We start from the raw sequence: 25,987 nt of genomic DNA on the forward strand, positions 1-25,987 counted from the left end.
CCTGCCTGAGGCGTCCCCTGCCCCCGCCGCGAGTGTGAGTGGAGGCGGCGGGGTGAATAATCTCCAAAGGAAGCGCCTGCAGCGTGCACAGAGCTGGCGGGCGCTAAGTAAACTAAGCGGAGCCCACCCGCAGGCGCCGGCAGAGACTACAAAGCGTCGCGTCCCCCGCCCCGCGCAGCGAGTGACCAAAGAAGCTGCCGCGGGCGGGTGAGGTGCAAAGGCGGACGCATGCCCTCGAGACACCGGCCCAGAGAGAATGGAGACGTGGAGAGGCTGCGAGCCAGCAGCGGCCCAGCCCCACGCTTGGAAAGCTGCCAGGTGCTATTAGCAAAAGCGGAGCCCACCCGCACTCACCATGAGGCCTCGCAGGTGACAAGCGCCCCCAGCACAACCGGACGAGGCGTAGGCTGCCAAGGCACCAGAGTAGCATGAACACCAGCCCCCGCGCGGCTGTGAAGCATAAAAGTAGAGAGGAAAAGAAAGGACTCGAGGGCTTCACAACGTGCCTGCATACACACGTGTGCCCCCCCCCTACAAGTAGCAAAACACAAAGCACTCACCACAAGCTCATCGTCCCTTTCCCCCTCTCCTTTAAAGACGCTCGTGCCCAGGGCAAAGGAACAGCCAGAGAACCGAGCGAGAGTTCACACTACGAGGAGAACAAGGGACTGCAAACTAACATAAATAGCCCTACACTGCCATCTAGTGGCCAACAGGGAAAGGTGCACCTGTCATCGAAAGCTGAACTTAGCTACAGGACTGAGTGTGTCAAGGGGCAACAGACTAAGTAGCGCCACTCCAGTAAGGCATTTACACCCACACACAGCAAGGAGTCTGCGGCTGCCACTTCCGGCGCAACGTGGTAACGAAAGCATACGCAAAGGGACAGTGAGACAAGGTGAAGCACTAGCGCCTCAAGTAGCAAGGAAGCACTGGAAGAATTCCTAGGGAAAAGACTGCGTGATCAGACGAAGGAGAGAGCAGTGACACCTTGTGGCCACAGGCGCTCACCGCAGCATCAACTACTCTCACCAACGATCCAAAGCAGCAAGTACCCGACGACACGGATGAACAAGGGCGCAGAGTGCACGCCCAGTGGCTGTCGACGCCACAGCAACCAGGTGAAAGAGCGCCCGGAGCAAGTGCGCAGAAGAAGCTCTACGAAGGTACCAATCCGCGCCGGAGAGCAAAGAAGCCGCACCCCAGGAACCGGAGGGTGTGCGTAGCAGGTGTTCAAGCACACCGAAGAGTAAGTGCGCAGCAACGCGCAAGGAGTGAAGGAACTCCACGCCCCGGACAGCACTAGTACAAGTCTGCAACAACACAACCCTCCTCCGTGCAGACAAAACGCGCCAACGCCAAAACACCGTGACGCGCCCGACAAGCCGACCCGCCAATGGTCGCACCAAGCAAGAAGCCGACCTGCCCAAAAGGTCGCACCCAAGCCAAGAAGCCGACCTGCCCAAAGGTCGCACCCAAGCAGGAAGACGACTCGACCAATAGTCGTGCGCACACAAAGAAGCCGACCCACCAAAGGTCACACCCAAGCAAAGAAGTTCGTCCACCAAGAATGTTCACGAACATGGACCAGCGAACTTCGACAACCACAGCTTAACATTCTGAATCAAGAGGGAAGATCGCGACGACCGGTCCAGTCACAAGAAGAGAAGATCACAGTGTCGGAGAGCCATGCCCAAACCAGAGAGAAACAGGTGGAGTGCACGCCGCCTGGAGAAGACTGGTTGGGAAGAGCAAGACAGTACGGTGACCAGACCGCGTCGCGAGATGGAACGAAGAGAAGAAGGGCGCAACACCACAAAGAAAGGAAAGAAGACAAGAAGACAATTCGCCAGAGAATTGCAGAAGTGCCGCCGAAGAAGAAACCCGATGACCAAGGAAGGGTTTCCTGATGAAAAGTAAAAGAAGTGATCAAGTAGAGGGAAGATACAACGGCAGGTCTAGTCATCAAGCCAAGTGAAGACAGTGTCCCACCGCATGGACAGGACCAGGGGAGATACATGTAGAGGGCCCGCTACATGGAGAAGCCTGGTTAGAAAGAGCAAGCAAGAAAGAGGACTGGGCCGCGTCGAGAAAGAGGAAGAATGGAGTAACACAACATCACTCCACAAGGGGAAGAGAGAGAGAACCACACTCAGCACACTGGAACATCGGTGCTGTCCAAGGAGCATCACAACAGTCAGCACACAGGAACATCGGTGCTGTCCAAGGAACATCGCAACATCCGTGTGGATCCCAGTAATCCCGACAACTCCAACCTGAGGAGACCAACCACTGAAGAACCATATGGGTGCCCCGTGAACCTGAAGCTTGCCGAAGCAGAGCATACCCGAGCACTAGACAATCCACCCTTGTGGACTACACAAGACTCGACTGTGGCCATGTCCGAAGTTCCGCAGCAACCCGCACAGCCCACGAGATCAAGTGGCAGTTCAGGGGACAAGGGCCTCGGCCGCATGTCCTGTGAGAGAGGAATCCGGATGGGAGAGGTGCAGTAGCGGCAGCTCCATGACAGGCAACAGGAAGCACGAAGGCCCCAGGTGAACACCCGGCAACGAGAAACGGTCTGATGAAGACACTGAATCCATGTCCTAATGGCAAGACCATCCTGGCGGATGACATCAACACCCCCGAGGACATCATGAGAGACTTGGCGGTGAGTCCCTTGGCAGTTCCTCAGCGACGCCTTGCGCGGCTCATGCAAAGCCCCGCACGGTCCACCGGGTCCCATTGTGTCCAGCAAGAGGGTCCTCCCAGCGACTCTAGTGAGAGAAGAGTCCAAGCAGGAGAGGCCAATCTTCGAGGCTCCAGTGAGAGAGGAGTCGGGCAAGAAAGGCAAGTCGGACGTTACTTGGCCGGCAGGAGGTGTGAAAGCATCAAGATCAGCAAATCCAAAGAAAGACCTCTCGTGCCACAGTCGTCTCCAACAATCAATAATCGTTGTCATTCACCGGACTCGGAACACCGGCGAGACCCCTCAAGGGTCAATCCTATTCTGCTCCAGATAACCCCAAGTGTTGAACTATGTACATAAGCGCAGAAAGACAAGGATGATCTGAAGTACACCGCTGAGGTGAAGCTCATCTGACTGACTTTGTAATCCAGGAACTGTTCAACGTTCTCCCAGCCGATCGTCTGAAGAAAACCTGTTGGGGCTGTAAATTGTTATTATTCTGTTTTCTTGCAGGTCGGACATTTTTTTTCTTTTCCCTGAACTTTGGGAGGGATGTAGTGTCCTGCAAAGACACAGTCTAGTTGTTCTCTAGTGTAACCCCACACTAAACACCCACCCACGACAGACGTCACTGGGTCAGGTGACGCTGCTAATAAAAGACCCCGAGCGCACGTGCTCGAGGCCAGAGTTCCACTCCCCAACTGGTGTCCTGTGTCACTTATTACTCCAGCATGTGGGCCTAGGGCCCCATCACCACAAATGGCTTTCCAGGCGGTTTGTTCCCTTTGGACTCGGGCTTCTATGAAAAGAACAAGTGACAAGCCCCGAGTCCAAGACAGGGTGGTGTCTATATAGGAAGTGAGAGGAAAGGAAGTGATAGACACAAAAGACAGACCACTATCCAAGCATTCTGGGACCTGTAGTTTCTTAAGAATTCCCTTCTGTCTGGCTGCGGACGTGACAATGGGTCTCTTCTGTCTGCAACTTAGAAGAAAAAGAAGAGTGAGTGAGTGAAAGGATGGATGTGTGAGTGAAAGGTTGGATGGATGGGTGAGAGAAAGGATGAATAATGGGTTGATGTGTAGATGAATAACAACTTAAAGGATGGATGAGTGAAAGAATGGACTGATGAGTGAAAGGGAGAATAGATGAATGGATGAGTGAAATAGAGAGTGAATGGATCGATGGATGAGATTAGGGAAAGGGAGGATGGACAGATGGATGCAGTGAAAGGGTGTAATAATGGCTAAAGGGAAACGGTGGATGAGCGAAAGGGTGGATGGATGAGTGAAAGGATGGAAGGATGAGTGAAAGGAAGGATGAAAGGGTGGATGGATGGGAGAATGGATGAGTGAAAAGGAGGGTGGATGGATGGATGAGTGAAAGAATTAATGCATGAATGAAAAGGAGGGTGAATGGTTGGATGGGTAAATGAAAGCATGAATGGATGAGTGAGTGGATGAATGAATGGGGGAAATGATACATGGATGGGTGAGTAGTTGGTTGGAAGGATGAGTGAAAGTATGGATGATTGGATGAGTGAAAGGGAGTACAGATGGATGAAATACAAGGATGAATGGAGTGAAAGGGTAGATGGATGACAGAAAGGATGGATGGATGAGTGAGTGAAAGGGTGGATAGAGAGATGATAGATGCTTGGAAGTAAGCGAGCTCATCTGTTGGGGTTGTTATGACTCACTTTGTTTGCTTGGTACCATAAAAGCTTTGGTTCGAAGTGGGGGTATTTATTATTTTCTGGCTGTTCCCTTGCTGTGATAATACAAAAGGAATTGGGAAGTGCTAAAGGTCCAACCCACCATTGTAGTATAAAGCAGGAAGTAGTGGGCAGTTTCCAGTTCTTCAACTGGATGGATGTTAATTCATAATTGACGCTGTCGAACACATTGCATTTTGTTTTTACATTCTAAAAAAATTTATCATTTACTTACTACAAATTCTTATAGTCTAGATAATAATGTAACATTTGTCAAAATGTTTCTGTTGCAGGGAAAGCTATTGGGGATTTGTGGAAACGTTGGAAGCGGGAAAAGTTCTATAATTTCAGCGTTATTAGGACATGTAAGTTCATAATCAGCTGCTATAAAATGTGTGATTCCTAAGAATGTGTCAATGAGTTTAAATAGAATATAAACAATCAAGAGCAGTTTATAATTGCCATTATTAATTAGAAACAAATTGTGTTTAAATTTTGCATATACAGAGTGAAGAGATGCTTTATTACCATTTGGCATCCAAATATCGCTTGATAAAAACATGCATGCACATAACCGCTGCAGTGAAAATGTATTTGTGTCTTTTGTCCTGAATATGAAAGCAAGGTCTAAAAGAGACGAGACTTTATATTTTCTCTAAATGTGTAGTTCAAAGGGAAAACAAAATCCTTTCTGAACCTCACGATGTTATATATGCCAAAACTTCCACCTTTGTTATCCTTTTATAGTTGAACCTTCTTGTATCACCAAGGGTTTCCGCTATCTCTAGCGCGTTTAATTCTTTACCAATCAATCATCATTATTTAGTATTCTACTGATTGCCAGTACTTAGCCAATAACAAATTCAATTTTACATTTGGATCAGTTGTCAAGACAACAAAGTCTTTCTTTTAAAAAAACACAAGTTTACTGAAGCAGTTTAGCCCATAAGACCTAATATGCTATAAATCCTGATTAAAGAACCGATGGGAAGGTTGCGTAACCACATAAATCAAGATGGCTGCCTTCTGATGAGTCCCGGCAGTGATTGCCCATAATTGCCATATTTTAAAATGATAATAGGCTAACCTTACAGTGTGTACCAATTTATGGTATTTACATACTGCTGTTGCTTCGGAGGGCTATGTTTTCTGCTCCTTGGTTCACTAATTTAAGGGAGCTTTCTTTCTTCAGCCTTTCACCTGTGTCTGCCTGCAGGTGCAGATGAGTTTCATGTCAGGAAGGTGGAGTCACTTTGAGAAAAGCACACGGGTGAGTGCTTGATCACCCCCACAGCTGGCTTTAGAAGCTGCACAGCTCAATACCAAAGTCTTCTTTTTCTGTCCGAATAATGTTTTTGTTTATTCTTGCCCCTTGCCTTTATATTAATTATTATTATTATTATTTTTAATATGGAAGCCAAAAATATTCATGCTATGCACAACAAACGTGAGCAAAATACTTCTCCCCCTGTTAAATCTAAATTAGTAGAAGCTAATGAACTGTCACTATCCACATTACTTAAGGAAATGCAAACTGTTTGCTCTAATACTGATACTTTTGCGTCAGACATCAAAAATATATGTAAAAATATGGCTAGCCTCTCTATTTAAGTATAAGACAATGTAATAAAAATTCAAGGTAATAAACAAAAATTGACAGCATCATACCTATGGCCTCAAAGATAGTACCAATGACTACATTATTACTTGACTTAGAACATCGTAATCATCAGTACAACTTGCATATATATGATTTACTGAAAGATGTGGAAGGTAATGACTGTAGGTTGTACTTGGAAAATCTTTTACCTGGTCCTTCACGTATATCATTTTCAGAAAAATGTGAGATTAATAAGGTGCACAGAATTCCTTCTTACCACCATCTTAACTAAAGAAAAGCCACATCACATGATATTTAAAGTTTTATATCATCACCATCCAGTGCTGATATGGAAGGCGGGAAGAAATAGTTCATCCTTAATGGCTAATGGGAATACAAACGTAATTCATCAAGACTTTGCCAAAGAAACTGTTAACATACTCAAAGAGTTTGCTGATCTTCAACCAAGATTGAGAAACTCTGATTTTAAATATAGACTGTTCGACCCATCAACTATGCAAATTTGAAAATATGTTTTTTTGGAGTCCTTTCAGCATCCAGAAAATCTTCGACTCTTCTTAGATCAACTGTCACAGCTTTCCATGGAGACAAATGACTCTGTTACTTGAAAATTTGGTTGAAGTTTCTCATAATTAGCCTATTTAGCAGAGTTCTTTATAAGGTCATGTAGAGTCAGGTCATTCATTTCATGCGTGTCAATGATCCAAAGTACTATTTATGTATCATGATGTTGTTTGTGTTTGTCTGCGTCTTCCTTTTTCTCTTTTTTACACAGTTAGAGCTACGTCTTCTTCTTTCATACTATCTGGTTCTTTCATTTAATTTAATTTCCTTTCTCTTTCTTATTTTATGATGATGTCTAATATTAGGTATTACAATTGTTTCTTTTAATGTTAAAGGTTTTCTACACCCTGTTAAACGTACCAAGGATTTAGATTACTTAGCTAGACATAAGGCTGATATTTGTTGACTTTAGGAGACCCCTATAGATGAGACTTTATTTTAATCTTATATGAACAAAAATTGGTAGGCCTAATATTACTTCCCCTGTGCACGTTAGATAAAATGGAGTTGCTGTTCTCTTGGCAAAATAATTATATCTTCAACAAATGCTTTGATTCTAAAGTGTGTTTTCTCATTGCTAACGTTGAAATTGACAATACAATTTTGTAGCAAATTAATGTGTACGGTCCCATCAATGATGACCCTAAGTTTTAGTCTCTTTTTACTTCTGAAGTACAAAAATTGGGTAATGTACCACTTATTATTTGAGGAGACTTTAATCTCATATGTGACCCCTTGTTAGATAAAATTTCCCAAACCAAATATCGTTCTCCAAAAGCTTTTTTCACTCTAAAATCTTTTTTAAAACCACTAAATTGATAGATGTTTGGCGTCTGCATCATCCAACAGACAAATAATTTACTTTCTTTTCCAATCTTGATAGTTCTGATCGTCTGCTAATATCTTGCAGTTTATGTACCACCTCTTCTCAACCATCTCAAGGTAGATGGCGCATGAATTAGATTGTTCTCCTTAGTGAAGAAAGCAGACCAAGAATTGTGGTGGCAATTCATGACTACTTTTCATCCAATCCTGATGGTTCATCATCAGTTGTCACTCAATAGGATGCATGTAAGGCACATGTTAGAGGAGAGATGATATCTATTATGGCACATGATAATAAATCATTTAATTTAAGAAATGAAGAATTAGATAAGCAAATATCTAAATAAGAATTTCTATTTATTACTTTTTACTCATATCAAATATATATTACAAATGCAAAGACTTCGTTATGAACTGATCTCAATTCTCTGTAAAAGAGAGGGTGTACAGATTTCCAATAACACAGCTAGATTTTGTTTTAATGCTAACAGATATGGCAGATTTTTGGCCAATTATCTATGTATTAAGAAAGATAAAAATCAAATTAATGCTAGTCAAACACCTAGTGGTCAAAAGGCTTTATCTCATGAAGAAATAATGAATGAATTTATGAATTACTAATCAACTTTATATAAACCTCCTCCAAATGAGATGTCACATATTGACAACTTTTTGGATAACAGTGGTTTACCTAGACTTTCACAGTCAGTTAGAAGTAAATTAGATTTACCAATTACTTTGGATGAAGTACATTCAGTTATTACATTTCTTAAGTTACTTAAATCTCCAGGGACAGATGGTATCCCTGCAGAATTTTATAAATAATTTTCTCCTCCGCTTTCTTCTCATGTGCTTAAACTATTTAACCACTTTAGTACTAATGGATCAACTTCTGGGTCCTTTAAAGAAGCTTTGATGATAGTCATCCTGAAACTGATAAATATCCCTCTTTAGTAACTAATTATCGGCCTGTCTCTTTAATTAATCAAGATTGTAAACTTTACGTAAATGTTCTTGCAACTAAGTTGACTTCTGTGCTTCCTAACATAGTGTATATTGATCTATCTGGTGTTTATGAAAAATAGGCACTCTGTTAAGAATGTTAGATTACTGTTTCATGCGATTGAAGTTGGGTCATTACTACCTCATCCAGCTGGTGTCTTGGCATTAGATGTGAGGTCGAGTGGGGAAGGCCCTACTTTGACATTCTGGAAAGAGAAACACAATATCAAAGCCTGGTGTTGGTAAATAAGGTCCATGATTTATGGTAAATATCATCCAGAAATCAAGAACAATGTGGGGCTTATTTTTCTAAGTGATTAAACATTATGCCCGCACATAGATTATTAACACTTGTCATGCTCATGATTTAGTTACACTGCCGCATAAACAAGGGCACTGTTGGGCTCACTATTTCTAAATGGGCCATTAGTCTTACCAAGTGCAGTGCCTATACATAGAATAACAACATTTGGATTTGTCTTGCATTAGAACGCAGGCACCCGCAGCTATGCAATGCAAGTCCTTTCAATGCCTGACTCTGGATAGTGAAACAATGTGCATGCGCATCAGACGCATGCACGTCGGATGCATGTGCGTTAGATACTCTGCATCTTTGCCACACCAATAGTGGGGAGGAGAGCTGGAGGCACACACGCTCTCCTCCCACGAGACGCGGTAATTGAGCCTCTCTCCTGAACCACGCCCAATGACCTGGGAGGTAGTGTTGCATAGTGGTACACGCTATGGATAATGGAAGCAGTAACCTCTCTTCCTTAAACCAGTCCTTAATTTGTGCCGGTGCTTTCCGGTGCTTAGCACCAGCACCAGCACTTATTTCTTAGGGCTGGGTCTACACGTGATATTAGCTCACTACTTTCCAGTACTGCTACATTCACACGGTCTTCCTGAAAATCCATTCCTGGGTTACAGTGTTGGGCTGATTTGGTGTGGATTTGCAATTAAAATATTTGAATTTGGATGACGCGGCTGCCCGCCCGCCATATAAGGAGGCACAAACCTCAAGAAACTGCCTGGGTGAGGTCCTTGTCTCAACTGAACTAACTGATATGAAGTTACTTCCCCATCATTTTTCTCAGTCTAACAGCCGCAGAGATAAGTTTATACGCCATCAAACTGGTGTATTGAGATGATACCATCTGTAGTTAGTCAGGAGGAGGCTGACATAACCTGACATTCTGGATTCTGGGTCCTCAAGAGAGGGAGTATAAACTTTTTGCTAGGAATGGCATATAGTTTGCAGAAGAAAAAGAGGTGAAGTGTATTTTGGGTCGAACTGAGTCACAAGGACGTGGGGTGAGCTCCGATTCATGAAAAGCTTTGCTAAGATACGAGACCAGAAAGTGCACTATATTAAATCTGAACTGTATCAAGTAAAATATCTGTGAGTGCTGTAAAGAAAAATATAGATATGGTTTCATCTGTTCCATAGTCACTAGTGGGATATAGGTACCCACTCTTTGCTTTCCCAACTCCCTAGCTTGCCTTTGCTGCTGGCAAAAGGCCAGGAAATCTATCTTTAGTTGTCATTTAGAACAATATATAATAATGACCAACTCATTATTGTGTATCTTGTATACTATCAAAAAGATCAGACCTCCTTAGGAAGGCAAATTGATCTTTCACATATCTTAACCAGGATATGCATTAGGCATTATCTAAGCGTGTACAACCTTTTATAATGTTTAAGACTTTTTTCTCTTTTGCTCACACCGAGTGCTACAGCTTCAGTGGTGGTAGCTTAATTTGGTTTTCTAAGTTTAGCAAGGCTAGCTCCATGTAACTAAGGAATGAGGCCAGGGATTTAGGGACAGGCAAGTGCCTTCTGATAAACATATTTTCATTTGTGCTGTCAAATATTTTCTAAAAACGAGATCTGTGTCACGATTCCGGAAACCTCAGGATCAGGGTGATGCCAAAAGGGGTCCACCTCCTGATTTCCCCACACTCTGACTGCACAAATAACACAGAGCGTAAAGGTAATCAAGCCAGGGATAAATCAGGGAAGGTAAGGAAAGGGTCTGGAACGGATGGGATAGCTGAAACGACAAGAAAGAGAAGATTATCACATCAATCCTGACTACTCTCATTCAAGTCTCGCTAGTGGAACGGTACATACCAATATATCAGGAGGTGGACCTCTTTCCTCTAAGACCATAGATACTTCTCTATACCAGAGGCTCCCTGTAAAGAAACCACCCGTTATTAAGGATTCTACAATATTCAGCACGGCAACAAAAAGGCCAAACCTTCACCACACATACCATATACTGCTTCCCTTGAATAATAAATAGTTCTCTCCAGTAACCCAGTTGTGTTATGTAGTGATGCGGCCGTAGTTTCAAATCAATGAAGTTCTAGAAAGTCGTGAATTTCTATTTCAATGCACTTCCAGTGCAATCAAGGACAAAAAAGAGTTCAATATAGTATTCCTAGCTGGGCCCAACTACTAAATGGAATACTAACAAAAAATAGAACTAAACAATACTTCCTCGTCCGAGGCTTACCAGCTCCCAGTTGTTTTGGATAGTTCAAAGATGCATCCGAGGCTTACCAATCCCATGTATTAGGATAGTTCAAATATGTGGTTGCACGATTCTTATCGGTTTCAGCAACCCAAACAGTACAGTGCCAGCTGCTTTCGATTCGCGGTATCCACTCGCGATGAAGAGCAAGGCTCCGTAGATTCTTAGAGCAAACACCCTTCTTTCCCAAATTATAGTTCAAAACGAAAAGGCGCTCCTTGCAACGGGCACCCAGGCACCGGTGATCTTTCCTCGCGGCAGCCGCTCGCGATCGGGAAATCTTTCTGTCAACACCAGAATCCTTTTCTCCGCCGCCGTTACACCAACCCGGCGTTTTTTCCTGTAAGGACACGCTTCTTCTCTCTGCGCGGCAGCCGCTCGCGACCAGAAAGATGAAAGGAGGGAAAGCCTTCCCTCCCGTCTGCTTGGCAATGCGTGAGGACCTCGCCACGCAGAACTGCAGCCAGATACCAATACGAATCTTCAATCCTGGAACAAAGCTCCCAACACAGGGAACACGACCACACTCTCTCTTTCCCAATTCCAAGGAGTAATCATTTACAGCGCCATCTAGTGGTCATCCCAATTATATAGACTCTGTTCACTTTCATACTTATGGGATTTGTAGTCCTGTAGGCGCAATTGCTCGAATCCTGACAGTATGCCCTCCTCAACGGCGCCTTCTAGCACCAGGTTTCCCAGGATTCCGGGCATAAAATCGTCGAACTGCAAGAGGGGCATGTACTTCAGTGCAGGGTTCCCAGGAGTCATCCTCCGAGTCGTATCCTTTCCATGATATTAAATACCACAGCTTCCCTCGTTGGTATTTAGAGTCCACGATACGACGCACCTCATATTCCAACTGGCCATCTCTCATCACTGGAGGGACCGCTTGACGCCTCCCAGTTCTCGCGGGTTTCAACAGACTGCAATGAAAAACCGGATGGATTCGTAAGGATGCTGGCAACTTCAGTTTGTAGGCTACAGGATTCACTACCCGCAGCACTTCATAAGGTCCAATGAACCTAGGATGGAAAATACTGCGGTAGCGGAAACGAATGTTTTTGGTCGACAGCCACACCTTATCCCCCACTTGGTATTCAGGACCCTTCTGACGACGACGATCTTCCCACTTCTTATACGAAGTTTTTGCCCTTTCCAAGTGCAGTTGTACCCGTCTATGGATCTTCAGCAAAGCCTTCATCCTGGCAGCAACAGTGGGATGGTTGTGCACCTCGCTAGGGATAGTTACTGGCAAGATGTCCGCATGATAACCTGTGTTGGCCCGAAAAGGAGATTCCCCCGTAGAACTATGCCAAGCGTTGTTGTAGGACAGTTCGGCTAACCATAACAAAGAGACCCAGGAATCCTTTGCCTCTTCGGCGTAGCATCTCAAATATCTTAAGCGTTTGGTTAAGCCTCTCGGTTTGACCATCCGACTGGGGATGAAAGCTCGTAGACAATGCATCCGTTACTTGTAGCGCTTTACACCAAGTATGCCAGAACCTGGTGACAAACTGCGGTCCACGATCCGAAATGATGACCTTAGGTATTCCATGCAACCGCACCACTTCAGTCAACAACAACTGCGCGGTTTGGGCGGCCGTAGGAAGATTGCGACAGGGAATAAAGTGTACCATCTTGGTCAGGCTATCCACCACTACCAGAATGGCATCGCAACCCTTATCCATTGGTAGTCCCAGCACGAAATCCATGCTTATTGTTTGCCAAGGTCTAGAGGGGGTAGAAAGAGGCATCAACAACCCCTTACTCCTGGTTTGTTCACTTTTAGCTCTTGCACAGATTTCACACTGCTCAATCCAAGACTTTACATCCGTCATCATTCCTTCCCACCAGAATTGTCTTTGTATCGCCTGTAGTGTTTTTGTGTGTCCCGGATGACCTGCCACCATAGCGTTATGACACCAGTTGAAGGCCATCAGACGTAATTCATGCGTGGGAAGAAACAGAGCATTATTCCGCATTGGTAGTCCATGTTTCAGTGTTCGGTGTTTTTCTTTACCCGCCCAAACCTGCCACTGTGATGCGGAACGTTGTTTACGTACTGCTTCCAGGAACACCTCAACCGTAGTGGCACACACCACTCTCTCCGGAGGCAGAATCGACAACTGTTCTCCCTTTGATGATGCTCCGGGAACCAATTGGCGGGACAAAGAGTCTGCCTTTCGATTGTCAGCCCCAGGACGAAAGGTAATAGAAAAGTCATATTCTGCGAAGAATAACATCCAACGCATTTGACGTTGCGACAGGTGCCTAGCAGTCTTCATGAATTGCAGATTGCGGTGATCAGAGAACACAGTAACAGGATGTTGACCCCCCCACAAATAAGGCCTCCACTCCTCAAAGGCCCTTTTTACTGCCAACAGTTCTTTTTCTGCCACTGTGTAGTTCACCTCTGCAGGATTCAGCTTTTTGGACAAAAAGGCAACAGGGTGCAGTTGACCTGTGGTTTTATCTCTTTGTGAGAGTACCGCTCCAATGGCAATGTCGGAGGCATCAGCTTCAACAACGAAGGGAACATCAGATTGAGGATGTCTCAAGATAGGGGCAGAACAGAAAGCCTTTTTCATCTGCTCAAAGGCCTCTCCGGCCTCCATAGTCCAACAGAAGGGAACACCCTTTCTTAGCAACCGGGTTACTGGAGAGGCTAGCTGTGAAAAATGAGCTATAAATCTCCGATAATAATTGGAGAAGCCTAGGAAGCACTGTACATCCTTCACACTCCTAGGAACAGGCCATTCTTGTACTGCCTTCACTTTTCTATCCGCCATCCTAAACCCCTGAGGATTCAAGATCACCCCCAAAAACTCCACTTCAGTCACTCCAAACTCACACTTGCTTAATTTACAGTATAAGCAGTGTTCCTGTAACTTCTGGAGGATCAAGACAACCTGACTAACATGCTGAGCTGGATCATCGGAGTAAATCAGGATATCATCAATATAGATGACAACAAAACGGTCAATGTATTCTTTCATGATGTCGTTCAGGAAAAACTGAATCGCCGCAGGAGCGTTGCAGAGCCCGAACGGCATCACCAGATACTCAAATAGACCAAAGCGTGTTTTGAACGCCGTCTTCCACTCATCCCCGGCCTGAATCCGCACCAAATGATACGCCCCGCGAAGGTCCAACCGGGTGTAGATGTTGGCCTCCTTCACCTGGTCTAACAGAACGGGGATGAGCGGAAGAGGGTAACGATTTTTAATCGTGATCTTATTCAGCTGTCTAAAGTCTATGCAAGCGCGCAGCTCACCGTTGGCCTTAGAAATAAAGAAAAGAGGCGAGGCCGCAGGGGAACGTGATGGTCTTATGAACCCCAACGAACACAGATGTTCTAAATACTCTTTCAAATATTTCGTCTCAGAATCAGACAACGCATAGACTCTACACGTAGGGATCTTGGAACCTTCCACCAAATCAATTCGACAGTCATAGTCGCGATGAGGTGGAAGCTTTTCAGCCTCCACCTTGCTGAACACTGCTTGATACTGATGGTATTCTACTGGCAGAGTCACCTCCTTCTCGGCTGCAGTGGCTACTCTATAGCTCTGGGCCAAAGATAGAGTATGTGATCCCTCATTGTCCTGCAAACATTCGGATACACAAAACTCCGAAGTGAACTGGATAGTTTTCAGCTTCCAATCCATCAAAGGATTGTGTTTCCACAACCACGGCATCCCCAATATGATTTCGTATTGTGGCGCCTCAATCATATTTAGTACAATGGATTCCACATGATCCCAGGGCTGTCCACTAAGAGTCAACTCTAACGCCTCAGTATGTTCTACAATGGGACCTGACTTAAGAGGGGTGCCATCCACTGCCAACACCAACTCTGGTACTTGAGTGGGAACTTTCTTCAATCCTAGCTTCTGCACCAACCCATAGTCTATGAAATTTCCCGTAGCCCCGGAATCCACCATTGTGTTCACAGATACCTTTTGCTGCCCTGACCCCAGATACATGGGCAATATGACATGTGACACTGCTTCCATTCTGTCCACTACTCCCAAGGACGGTATTCTCCATTCCTTAGGAGAAGTAGGCCTACTCTCAATCCCCTCTTCTGCTTCCTGTAACGCATAGGTATTTTCTGCGACTACTGCTACCATCTTTTTGGGAGAAAAAAACAAACCTCTTTTTTGGGGTTTAGACGGACATTCCCTCACATAGTGCCCCTTTTTGCCGCAATACATGCACAAACCAAGGGCACGTCTGTTCTCTCGTTCTGCCTTAGTTAATGGAGGCCGAACAGCTCCTACTTCCATAGCCTCAGGACCTGAATCCCTCTTCTGGTTAACGCTCTCCACCTCATACCCACTCCATGTTCGCCCACCTCTTTTCCGCTCACCTCCCCTCTCAGTAAGGCGGTGATCCAAACGCAGGGTCAGATTAATCAATGCTAAACAACTCGTGGGCTGGGGATCGATTTGGGCCAGGACGTCTTTCATGTCTTCATTCAACCCCTGGTAATACAAGGCCATTCTTTTCTCTTCGGGCCATGCTGTTTCCCCCACCAGTCTGTTGAAAGTTGTCATATATGTTATTAAATCCTTTCTCCCTTGACGCAACCCCAACAAATCACGATCCGCACTAAGGGTGGTAGCCCTTCTATCAAACACCCTCTCAAACTCCCTTCGGAATGCATTCCAGTCTGTCAACAAAGGATCGTCTTTGCGCACCAAAGGGACTGCCCAATCTGCTGCCTCCCCAGTCATATAAGATATCGCAAAAGCCACCCTGGAATGGTTGGTTGGGAAGGAAGCTGGCCTACATGAAAAATGCAAAGTAATCTGCGTCAAGAATGTTTGAATCCTAAGAGGGTCCCCTGCATATCTCTCTGGACTAGCCAAGGGTATCGGCGGGGGCACCGTAACCTGTATTTGAGGTACTCCTGCAGAAGCATCAAAAGGGTTTCTAGCCGGCCTATCAAGCCTTTCCTTTAGAGCAGCAGTTTCTGCCCGAGAATTCACCAACTCCTGCTGAACTATAACCAATGCCTGCATGACTTCTTCTAGTGTGGTCATCTTTCAGCACACCCTGACCGGGAGGTTTACTATTTTCTTGGGTAAATGATTCTGTCACGATTCCGGAAACCTCAGGATCAGGGTGATGCCAAAAGGGGTCCACCTCCTGATTTCCCCACACTCTGACTGCACAAATAACACAGAGCGTAAAGGTAATCAAGCGAGGGATAAATCAGGGAAGGTAAGGAAAGGGTCTGGAACGGATGGGATAGCTGAAACGACAAGAAAGAGAAGATTATCACATCAATCCTGACTACTCTCATTCAAGTCTCGCTAGTGGAACGGTACATACCAATATATCAGGAGGTGGACCTCTTTCCTCTAAGACCATAGATACTTCTCTATACCAGAGGCTCCCTGTAAAGAAACCACCCGTTATTAAGGATTCTACAATATTCAGCACGGCAACAAAAAGGCCAAACCTTCACCACACATACCATATACTGCTTCCCTTGAATAATAAATAGTTCTCTCCAGTAACCCAGTTGTGTTATGTAGTGATGCGGCCGTAGTTTCAAATCAATGAAGTTCTAGAAAGTCGTGAATTTCTATTTCAATGCACTTCCAGTGCAATCAAGGACAAAAAAGAGTTCAATATAGTATTCCTAGCTGGGCCCAACTACTAAATGGAATACTAACAAAAAATAGAACTAAACAATACTTCCTCGTCCGAGGCTTACCAGCTCCCAGTTGTTTTGGATAGTTCAAAGATGCATCCGAGGCTTACCAATCCCATGTATTAGGATAGTTCAAATATGTGGTTGCACGATTCTTATCGGTTTCAGCAACCCAAACAGTACAGTGCCAGCTGCTTTCGATTCGCGGTATCCACTCGCGATGAAGAGCAAGGCTCCGTAGATTCTTAGAGCAAACACCCTTCTTTCCCAAATTATAGTTCAAAACGAAAAGGCGCTCCTTGCAACGGGCACCCAGGCACCGGTGATCTTCCCTCGCGGCAGCCGCTCGCGATCGGGAAATCCTTCTGTCAACACCAGAATCCTTTTCTCCGCCGCCGTTACACCAACCCGGCGTTTTTTCCTGTAAGGACACGCTTCTTCTCTCTGCGCGGCAGCCGCTCGCGACCAGAAAGATGAAAGGAGGGAAAGCCTTCCCTCCCGTCTGCTTGGCAATGCGTGAGGACCTCGCCACGCAGAACTGCAGCCAGATACCAATACGAATCTTCAATCCTGGAACAAAGCTCCCAACACAGGGAACATGACCACACTCTCTCTTTCCCAATTCCAAGGAGTAATCATTTACAGCGCCATCTAGTGGTCATCCCAATTATATAGACTCTGTTCACTTTCATACTTATGGGATTTGTAGTCCTGTAGGCGCAATTGCTCGAATCCTGACAATCTGTGAGTTACCTTGATCACTCTGAGATGTTGTTGGACATGTTGACATATTGTCCCAATCACAACATATTTCTTTTTAAAGGAGACTTTTTTCATCAAAACAGGGGATAGCAATGGGGACATCTTTTGCGCCAAATTACGCTAATCTCGTGATGGTAGCATGGGAAACTGAAATTAGCAAAATGCCAGTCAGTCGCAACATAAAAGTCTGGAGTGGATTCATAGACAATCTTTCTGTGATATGGGAGGGAAGCTGCTCTGAGTTTGAAAATTGTATCCAATACCTGAACATCAATACAAATGATCTCTCTTTTACATCAACTATCAGTGAGCCTAATGTCATCTTCTTGGACATAGAAGTCTTCATTGATAATCAAAAACTTTGTACTAAAATGTACAGGAAACCAACATCATGCAACAGCATTCTCCATGCTAACAGCGGCCATCCACAAAACCTTAAATGGAGTATACCCTACGGAGAAATACTAAGGGCCAAGAGGAACTGCTCCAAAACCGCTGACTTGGAATTACTACATGAGATGGGTGCTTGTTTCCTGGAAAGGGATTATCCACTGAAAGTCAGTGAGAGCGCAAGAACTAAAGTGAAATCCAAAATGAAAAATTACCTTTTGACAGTATGTCAGGATGGTCTAGAGCCGAAATAAAAAGATGACACCACAACTCAACTAATCATCGATTTTAACAACCAAAACAAAGGACTGAGAGGAATTATATAAAAGAATTGGTAGATACTTTTGCTTGATGAAACCCTACAAACTTCTCTTCCCTTGCATCCCAGTATCACATACAGAAAAATAGCATCTCTGGGAGACATTTTAACACATAGCGATCTGATGACCAAACAACCCACAGTCTCTACGTGGCTTAACACTCCTGGTTTCTGGAGGTGTCAAAAGTGTAAAGCGTGCATTAATGGCCATAATACCAAAAGATTTCAACTCCAAAATGGTAAAATCGAGCACATCACAGATCATATCACCCGTGAGTCCAAATTCATGGTCTAGCTAGTACAGTATCCCTGTAAAAAGTCATATGTTGAAAGCACGATTAACACATTGAAATTGAGAATCTTGCAACACCTGTGGGCCAACAAAAATAAGAACTTCACTTATCCAATGGCCAAGCATTTTCATGACTTCCACTCTAATGACAGCCGCCAATTGATTTATACCAGGATCAAAATTATCAAGCAAAAAGAATGAGGTGGGCAGAGGACACTAACTCAGAGAAGAGCACAATCACAATTGATTTTGCCTATCGCCACTGAGAATCCATGACGGCACAATCTGGATGCAGAACTACATATACATCTATAATAAGTTGAGATTTTCCAGAGACCCTTTGTGCAATGAAGTTTACTTATGGACAGTTTTGGGATAATGATGCTATGATTGGACTGCATTTATGTGTGAATATATATGTTCTATACTTGATTTTTTCTTCACCAAAAAATAAATGTTTATTGACGCAATCAAAATGTATAATTTAGAATTTAGTCCATTTGATGGGGTCAAACAATTTAGATTAACACAGGTATATTAGTAGGTATTGCTGGTCTAGAGTTATAATATCTTGGGTATGAATTAACAAAGTATTTAATAGTCAGGGAGCTTTTAAATTAGCAAGTCCAAAGCCCTTGCAAACAGTACTCTACTGTCATGCACTGTCACGTTAGCTATAGTCACTTATGTATATAAAACCTCCTCTCTTACTATTATCTAGCAATAGCACCTGAAACGAGGGCCCTTGAGGGGACATAAGGATGGGAGAGTTAGGTCAAAATTATACAATAACATTGTGATGGTGCATTAATTGGCTTCCTTTTCTTTCCCTGCCTTTAGAGATCTGGCTTTTTGACAACTTAATGACATTATGGGTTGATATTTTAAGTGTACTTTACTTTAAATGGATCACGGACCCCTATTGTCTCCATGCACTAGCCACTTTATTGCAACATGTCTTTGCACTTTATACTCTTCTAGACCTATGTGGGTACTTATAATCATATATCTGCTCCTTATACTATTCAAGATCGATGTGTGTGTATATATAATCATATATTTTTTTCACACAATTATAATACTGTGTTGTTGATTTGAACTTTTTTCATCATGGGACTTCTCTTACTAATTGCTTCTTGTGTATGTATTGTGGTTTTAATGGTTCCTAAATCGAATTTGGTTGCACATTATGTTCGCACCAGCACCCTCTGTCATTTTGGAGACTATTAAGTATTCTTGACAGTGATGTGTGAAAAGCAAAAATTACAAGACAACAAGTAATAAATAGAACAATGAAAGAAATTACTGTAAAAAATGGCAAAGTATTTTGAAAAATCAATAACATTTAAAAACGTGGTTCATTTGTTTGAATTATAACACCTTCTACAATTATTTACAAATGGTAACTCAGTTTGCGATCATGTGTATTTGGAGATGCACAGTCTAATTTCTGAACAGTAGTAAAAAGTGAAGAGGGATAGAGCACTTGTGCACTTTAAGAGATGCTCTAGACTGTGAGACTCTATGGTCTAGGAAAAGGCGTGGAAGCTGAAACACGTAGACTGTCTTTTCACCCATGAATTACACTTTGGTGTACTGTTAAATACTTCATGAAAATTCCCTCTTCTGTGGTGCCATGAATTCTCACTGTGGTGGAAAAGTTCAAGCATAGAATGAATCCTACAAAATAATAGCACCCACAGGGGGTTGAATTAAGGTGGACTACAGGTACCAGGGGCAATTTATGCCGACGCCCATCCAGGTCAGGACTTGCGTGTATTTAACAACGTGCTTCACTGAAAGTCTGTTGTTTACCTCTCGCCAAACAGCCTGTGAACAAGGACTCGATGGAGTCTGATACGCGTCTGGTGATAACTTTGGCAATTTTACGCAAAGTGTGTTGGTGTGCTGTAACTGCTGCCTTCTGTAATAAAAGGGCATTAACTCCCCATGTGCAGCTTGGTTTTTTACGTTTTGCGGCTCGTCCGGCCACGAAGAAGCCCCACTGCCTAACATTGGGCAGATCTGAAGCAAGCGCAACTTTGAGCGTTTTTGAGAATGAGGAGGTAATTGTTGCAGATGATATAGGCAGCTGGAGCAGACATACTGTACCCACTGGGAAAGTTATTGTGGACTGCAAAACAATAGCACGCACAAGGGTTTGTATTAAGGTGGACTACAGGTACCAGGAGTCAATTTGTGCTGATACCCATCCAGGGCGGGACTTGGGTGTATTTAACAACGTGCTCCACTGAAAGTCTGTTGTTTCACTCTCGCCAAACAGCCTGTGAACAAGTATGATGGTGTGCTGTACCTGCTGCCTTCTGCAATAAAAGGGCATTAACTCCCCATGTGTGGTTTCTTCTCTTGATCAACCTTGGTTTTCTACGTTTTGCAGCTCCCCCGGACATGAAGGAGCCCTGGTGCCTAACATTGGGTGGATCTGAAGCACTCGCAACTTCAAGCATTTTTTTGAGAATGAGGAGGTCATTGTTGCAGAATATATAAGCAGCAGGAGCAGACATGCTGTACCCACTGGGAAAAGTAATTGTGGACTACAAAACAATAGCACCAACAGGTGTTTGCATTAACCCATTCCGTGCTCGGGACGCGAGTACTACCTTCTTGGTGCTGCACACGACCGTTGGCCGACGCAGCCTTGCCCACCCTTTAGAACGCCCGCACTGCGACCGAATTTCCGCCCCGGTAAACGGGTTAAGGTGGACTACAGGTACCAGGAGGCAATTTGTGCCGACGCCCATCCAGGGCAGGACTTGGGTGTATTTAACAACGTGCTCCACTGAAAGTTTGTTGTTTCCCTCTCGCCAAACAGCCTGTGAACAAGGACTCGATGGAGTCTGAAACGTGTCTGGTGATAACTTTGGCAATTTTACTCGAAGTGTGTTGGTGTGCTGTACCTGCTGCATTCTGTAATAAAAGGGCATTAACTCCCCATGTGCAGCTTCTTCTCTTGGACAACCGTGGTTTTATATATATCACTTTTAAATGCCAACGTATCTTTTAAACACCACTGGGTATGGGCTCCCAAGCAGCAAGGCCAAGCCACAGCCTTATGTATACAATAGAAAGGTGCCAATGCTGCCTATCTCGATTCGCTATCAATTTTTCTCTAACCTTTGACTGAAACATAAAGTGAGGGGACCTTAATTCCTTGAATCAATCCTGAGTTTTATTTCATTTTACTTCATTTGGATTTTTTTGATCAGTTTTTTAAATCAACTTTTGCATTTCAAAAAAACTTTATACATACATTATATAAAAACATTCTGTACAATAAAACATTCCCCTTCAGGCAAACACACTCACTATCACTTGTGAATCACAGTCAAGCACTCTCATACACACTTTCAATCCTACAATTGCTATTTACAAACTTTTTTAGACAAAGCAAACTTTTTTTCTATATATAGCCACAGATTGTGATTGAAACCTAATTTTGTATTCCACGAAATTCCATTCATTAGTTGATGTTCTTATGGCATTGAAAAACATAAGGTCTACGCGTTTTGAACTCTTCTTAGTGTCGAGTTCTCGTCAGGACCATACACTGTAAATGAAAAAAGGGGGGGGGGGAAACCTATATTAGGTGTGTGTTTCTAACCATATTAGAATTCACTTGGTGGCTCAACAACCACCTCTAAGCCTCTTACCTCTAGCTTGTGAAACAAATCAAATGTTGGAGTCCTCGGGCTCGCGGCGCGGGACAACCTAAACAACATTAAAACATAGAGCTCAGCCGAGCTATACCACAAGCTTATGGTTTGACGTGTATACTTCATGCGGACAAATAGTACTCACCAGGGTGTCTTGTTATTCAAGTAATCAAAAGGAGACTAGCTATGAGTAGGGTTGGTATGATATTTATATTATAAAAATCATGGTGACTCAGTTAAGTTTTGTCGATGGGGGGTGGCACCTGTTGGGTGTCTTTAGAAAGCCCTCACCCACCAACCTAGTTGGTGGCATGCTTCATCATCGGGCCCACCCAGTGACACCTAGCGTGTCCCGGGTGTGCTACAACGCCTGGTTACAGCGGAGCAGGTATGTCACTGTGTGTGCGGTGAAGGTGGTGAGATAGTGAGTTTAAAACGGCTTGGCGGGGGTCCCAGTCCTCGAGAAACTTTATTAATTGGGCCTCCGTCAGCGGTTAAAAATAAGGCTGTTGGACGTTGGGGGCAAGTTAGGACCTCCCACGTCCTTTAAAATGTCAACATGTTTCAGCCAGTGCCTTATCAATATGCTGGCTTTCTTCAGGACTAAAAATATGGTGTGAATTAAAAATTAAAAACTAGTGGGTGTGTAGTGTGGACTATGTGTCTACATGCCCTAAAGTGTATCTAACTGTGAGAGGGAGGGGATTCCCTTCTCAAGATCACCTGTACAATTAACATAAAGGACAAAGACAAAACATACTGAGGAAAAAGAGTCACTAGAAGATATAGTCATATATATCATGGCAGCCGGCTTAATAGCGATGAGGTGCAGGCTATAAGCGGCTCAAGTGTAATGGTATGGGTGGTACCATTATGGTGGAAGATCGCACTAGAACTTCGATGGTGAAGTGGTTTAAAAAAAACGGAGTATTGCAACAGTGGTGAAAGACAGTGAAAACAATGAAGTGTAGGGCTTCTGCTTACGCTAGTTTTAAGGTGTGTCCTCTTCAAGGTTTGTAGAGGTGGCAAGGGGTTGACCCTAGGGGGGAGATAAAGGGTGGACCACTAGAGTTAAGGAACCTGTAGGGAGAAAAGAGTGGTAGCGCTTACCCATGGTCGAGGTGGTAGTGATTTGGAAATCGGTTCCATTAGTGATTGCTCAGAAGGTGTAGAAAAAGAGCATGGTGGACACCAAGAGAATGCCTTTTAGAGAAGAAGACTAAACAAAAAATGGACCGAATGGTATTGGTGACAACATATTGCCCCAATTCAAATATGCTAAAAAAGGTAATCAATAGCAACTGGCATTTGATAAGAACTTAAATGAAGAATTTACCAAACCTCCCTTATTTGCATTTCGCAAAGAAGCAAGTATAGCAAATAAACTTATAAGAGCGTCAATGCCCGATAGAAAACAAGTGACCTTAAGAACTATGATTGGCTTGCCACCAATTCAAGGTCATCACAAATGTGGCAGCTGCAATTGTTGCGTAACTACGGAAGAAGGGATCATCTTTAAACACAAGGCAATCTCATGGAAACACGAAGCGTTCACTAATTGCAAGTCACGCTATGCGATTTGCTGTACATTGGCAAAACCAACCAGGAAATCAAAACATGGATTCAACAGCACAAATCATGAACCAAACGCAAGGTTGCCAATGCACCTTTGGTACATCATTGGCAACTAAAAAATCACACAGAAGATGAAATAAGATGGACTGTGATAGCCAAAGTAGATCAAGATAAGAGAGGTGGGGATCTGGAGGCAAAACTATCACGATATGAGGCAATGATAATTGTGAAATTTAATTCTGCAATAGAAGGATTAAATGAAATGTCCGAAATGTATAAATTACCTTAAAACCAGTCATACACAAACCCTATGGACGTTGAGATGAGAAAAAGACTTAATCACCGCACAGCCATGAAACATCACAGGCGGAGTCAGATTCACAAAGAAAAGATCAGCAATATTCCAATTTCCCAGCCTTTTTACCAATAAAAATATGTTGTCATGCACTCCACCATTTAACATAGCCCACTTGTACCCATTACAAAATGGCGCCCACTGTTCCAAATCGCGTTTCAAAGAAACCTCTGAATCACCTAACCCAAATATTAGATAACTAATTACTAGCGCACAAAGAACTCTGCAAACTTTTAACAAGTTTGTCTATTGCGAATCGTCGCATTTTCACACCAAATTGGACATTGTAAGATGGCGCTACCCGGAAGAACCGGATATATCGAAATCAGACGTGCAGACAGCCGAACGAGTGACCGCGTCTGATTAGATTTGCAAAATCCGGCGTACACGGATGGCTGCCAACAACTAAGGTAAACAGGACATCCCGATTGTTCTTTTTTTCAAAAACGAGTGGCAAGGAATTAGTCTCGGCTCCAATTTAGAACCAAGACAGCGGAAAATAAATCTGACACTACCTAGCATAACATTACGGGATTTTACAACTGACCCCAGTAAAACAACCCATCATTTGTTATTCCAGGGGCACCATCGATACGCAGAAGCCGGCTCACCTCGATGGTCTCCCACAGGGAAGGTAAGGGAGTTCGATTATGCCAAAGCACATTAAAATGGACTTTGTTTCAGAACTAACATCCCGACTCGAGTGACACAATCTTCTGTGTATTACAGGGGCACCATCGAAAAAACAAATCCCCCCCACCTATACATAGTGATGAAACAAAGCCATTAGGTAAGAACCCAGACAGCATGTTAAAAGGCTGGTATTACTGAATATGACTTCAAATGATTTCGATCTTAGAAGGAGAGTTCTCCTAATTAAGTTTCTCATATTCCATTACAGGATAGAGTGTGTGTGAATAACAAGACACCCTGGTGAGTACTATTTGTCCGCATGAAGTATACATGTCAAACCATAAGCTTGTGGTATTGCTCGGCTGCGCTCTATGTTTTAATGTTGTTTAGGTTGTCCCGCGCCGCGAGCCCGAGGACTCCAACATTTGATTTGTTTCACAAGCTCGAGGTAAGAGGCTTAGAGGTGGTTGTTGGGCCACCAAGTGAAGTCTAATATGGTTAGAAACACACACCTAATATAGGTCCCCCCCCCCTATTTTTCATTTACAGTGTATGGTCCTGACGAGAACTCAACACTAAGAAGAGTTCGAAACACATAGACCTTATGTTTTTCAATGCCATAAGAACATCAACTAATGAATGGAATTTTGTGGAATACAAAATTAGGTTTCAATCACAATCTGTGGCTATATATAGAAAAAAAAGTTTGCTTTGTCTAAAGAAGTTTGTAAATAGCAATTGTAGGATTGAAAGTGTGTATGAGAGTGCTTGACTGTGATTCACAAGTGGTAGTGAGTGTGTTTGCCTGGAGGGGAATGTTTTATTGTACAGAATGTTTTGTATATAATGTATGTATAAAGTTTTTTTGAAATGCAAAAGTTGATTTAAAAAACTGATCAAAAAAATTCAAATGAAGTAAAATGAAATAAAACTCAGGATTGATTCAAGGAATTAAGGTCCCCTCACTTTATGTTTCAGTCAAAGGTTAGAGAAAAATTGATAGCGAATCGAGATAGACAGCATTGGCACCTTTCTATTGTATACATAACGTATCTTTTAAGCAACAATATATATATATATTCACTGAAAAAACCATAGGTTATAGACCATATATAGTTAGGAATTAGCATTTACAAAACCTTGAAAATTCACTGAAAAAACCATAGGTTATAGACCATATATAGTTAGGAATTCGCATTTACAAAACCTTATTTTACTCACACAAAACCATTGAAATTCCATATATAGTTAGTTGCACTAACTATATATCGCGCACCCGCAATCCACTGCTGATGATGTCACATATTACATCATTCATGACATGGTCAGTGACATCACTGATGACATCACTGATGACA

At 43.5% G+C, this 25,987-nt stretch overlaps 1 protein-coding gene across 1 annotated transcript in view; it reads left to right on the forward strand.

The window, feature by feature from the left end:
• The window catches only part of LOC147677796 (ATP-binding cassette sub-family C member 12-like), a 1,047,046-nt gene that overhangs the window by 480,771 nt on the left and 540,288 nt on the right, over positions 1–25,987 (forward strand). The window contains exon 12 of the mRNA XM_086945450.1: positions 4,700–4,771. Within this exon, the coding sequence (XP_086801576.1) occupies positions 4,700–4,771 (72 nt within the window). The remainder of the gene's footprint in view (positions 1–4,699; positions 4,772–25,987) is intronic.

Source organism: Lissotriton vulgaris, chromosome 12, assembly GCF_964263255.1.
Source record: "Lissotriton vulgaris chromosome 12, aLisVul1.2, whole genome shotgun sequence".
NCBI classification, from domain to species: domain Eukaryota; kingdom Metazoa; phylum Chordata; class Amphibia; order Caudata; family Salamandridae; genus Lissotriton; species Lissotriton vulgaris.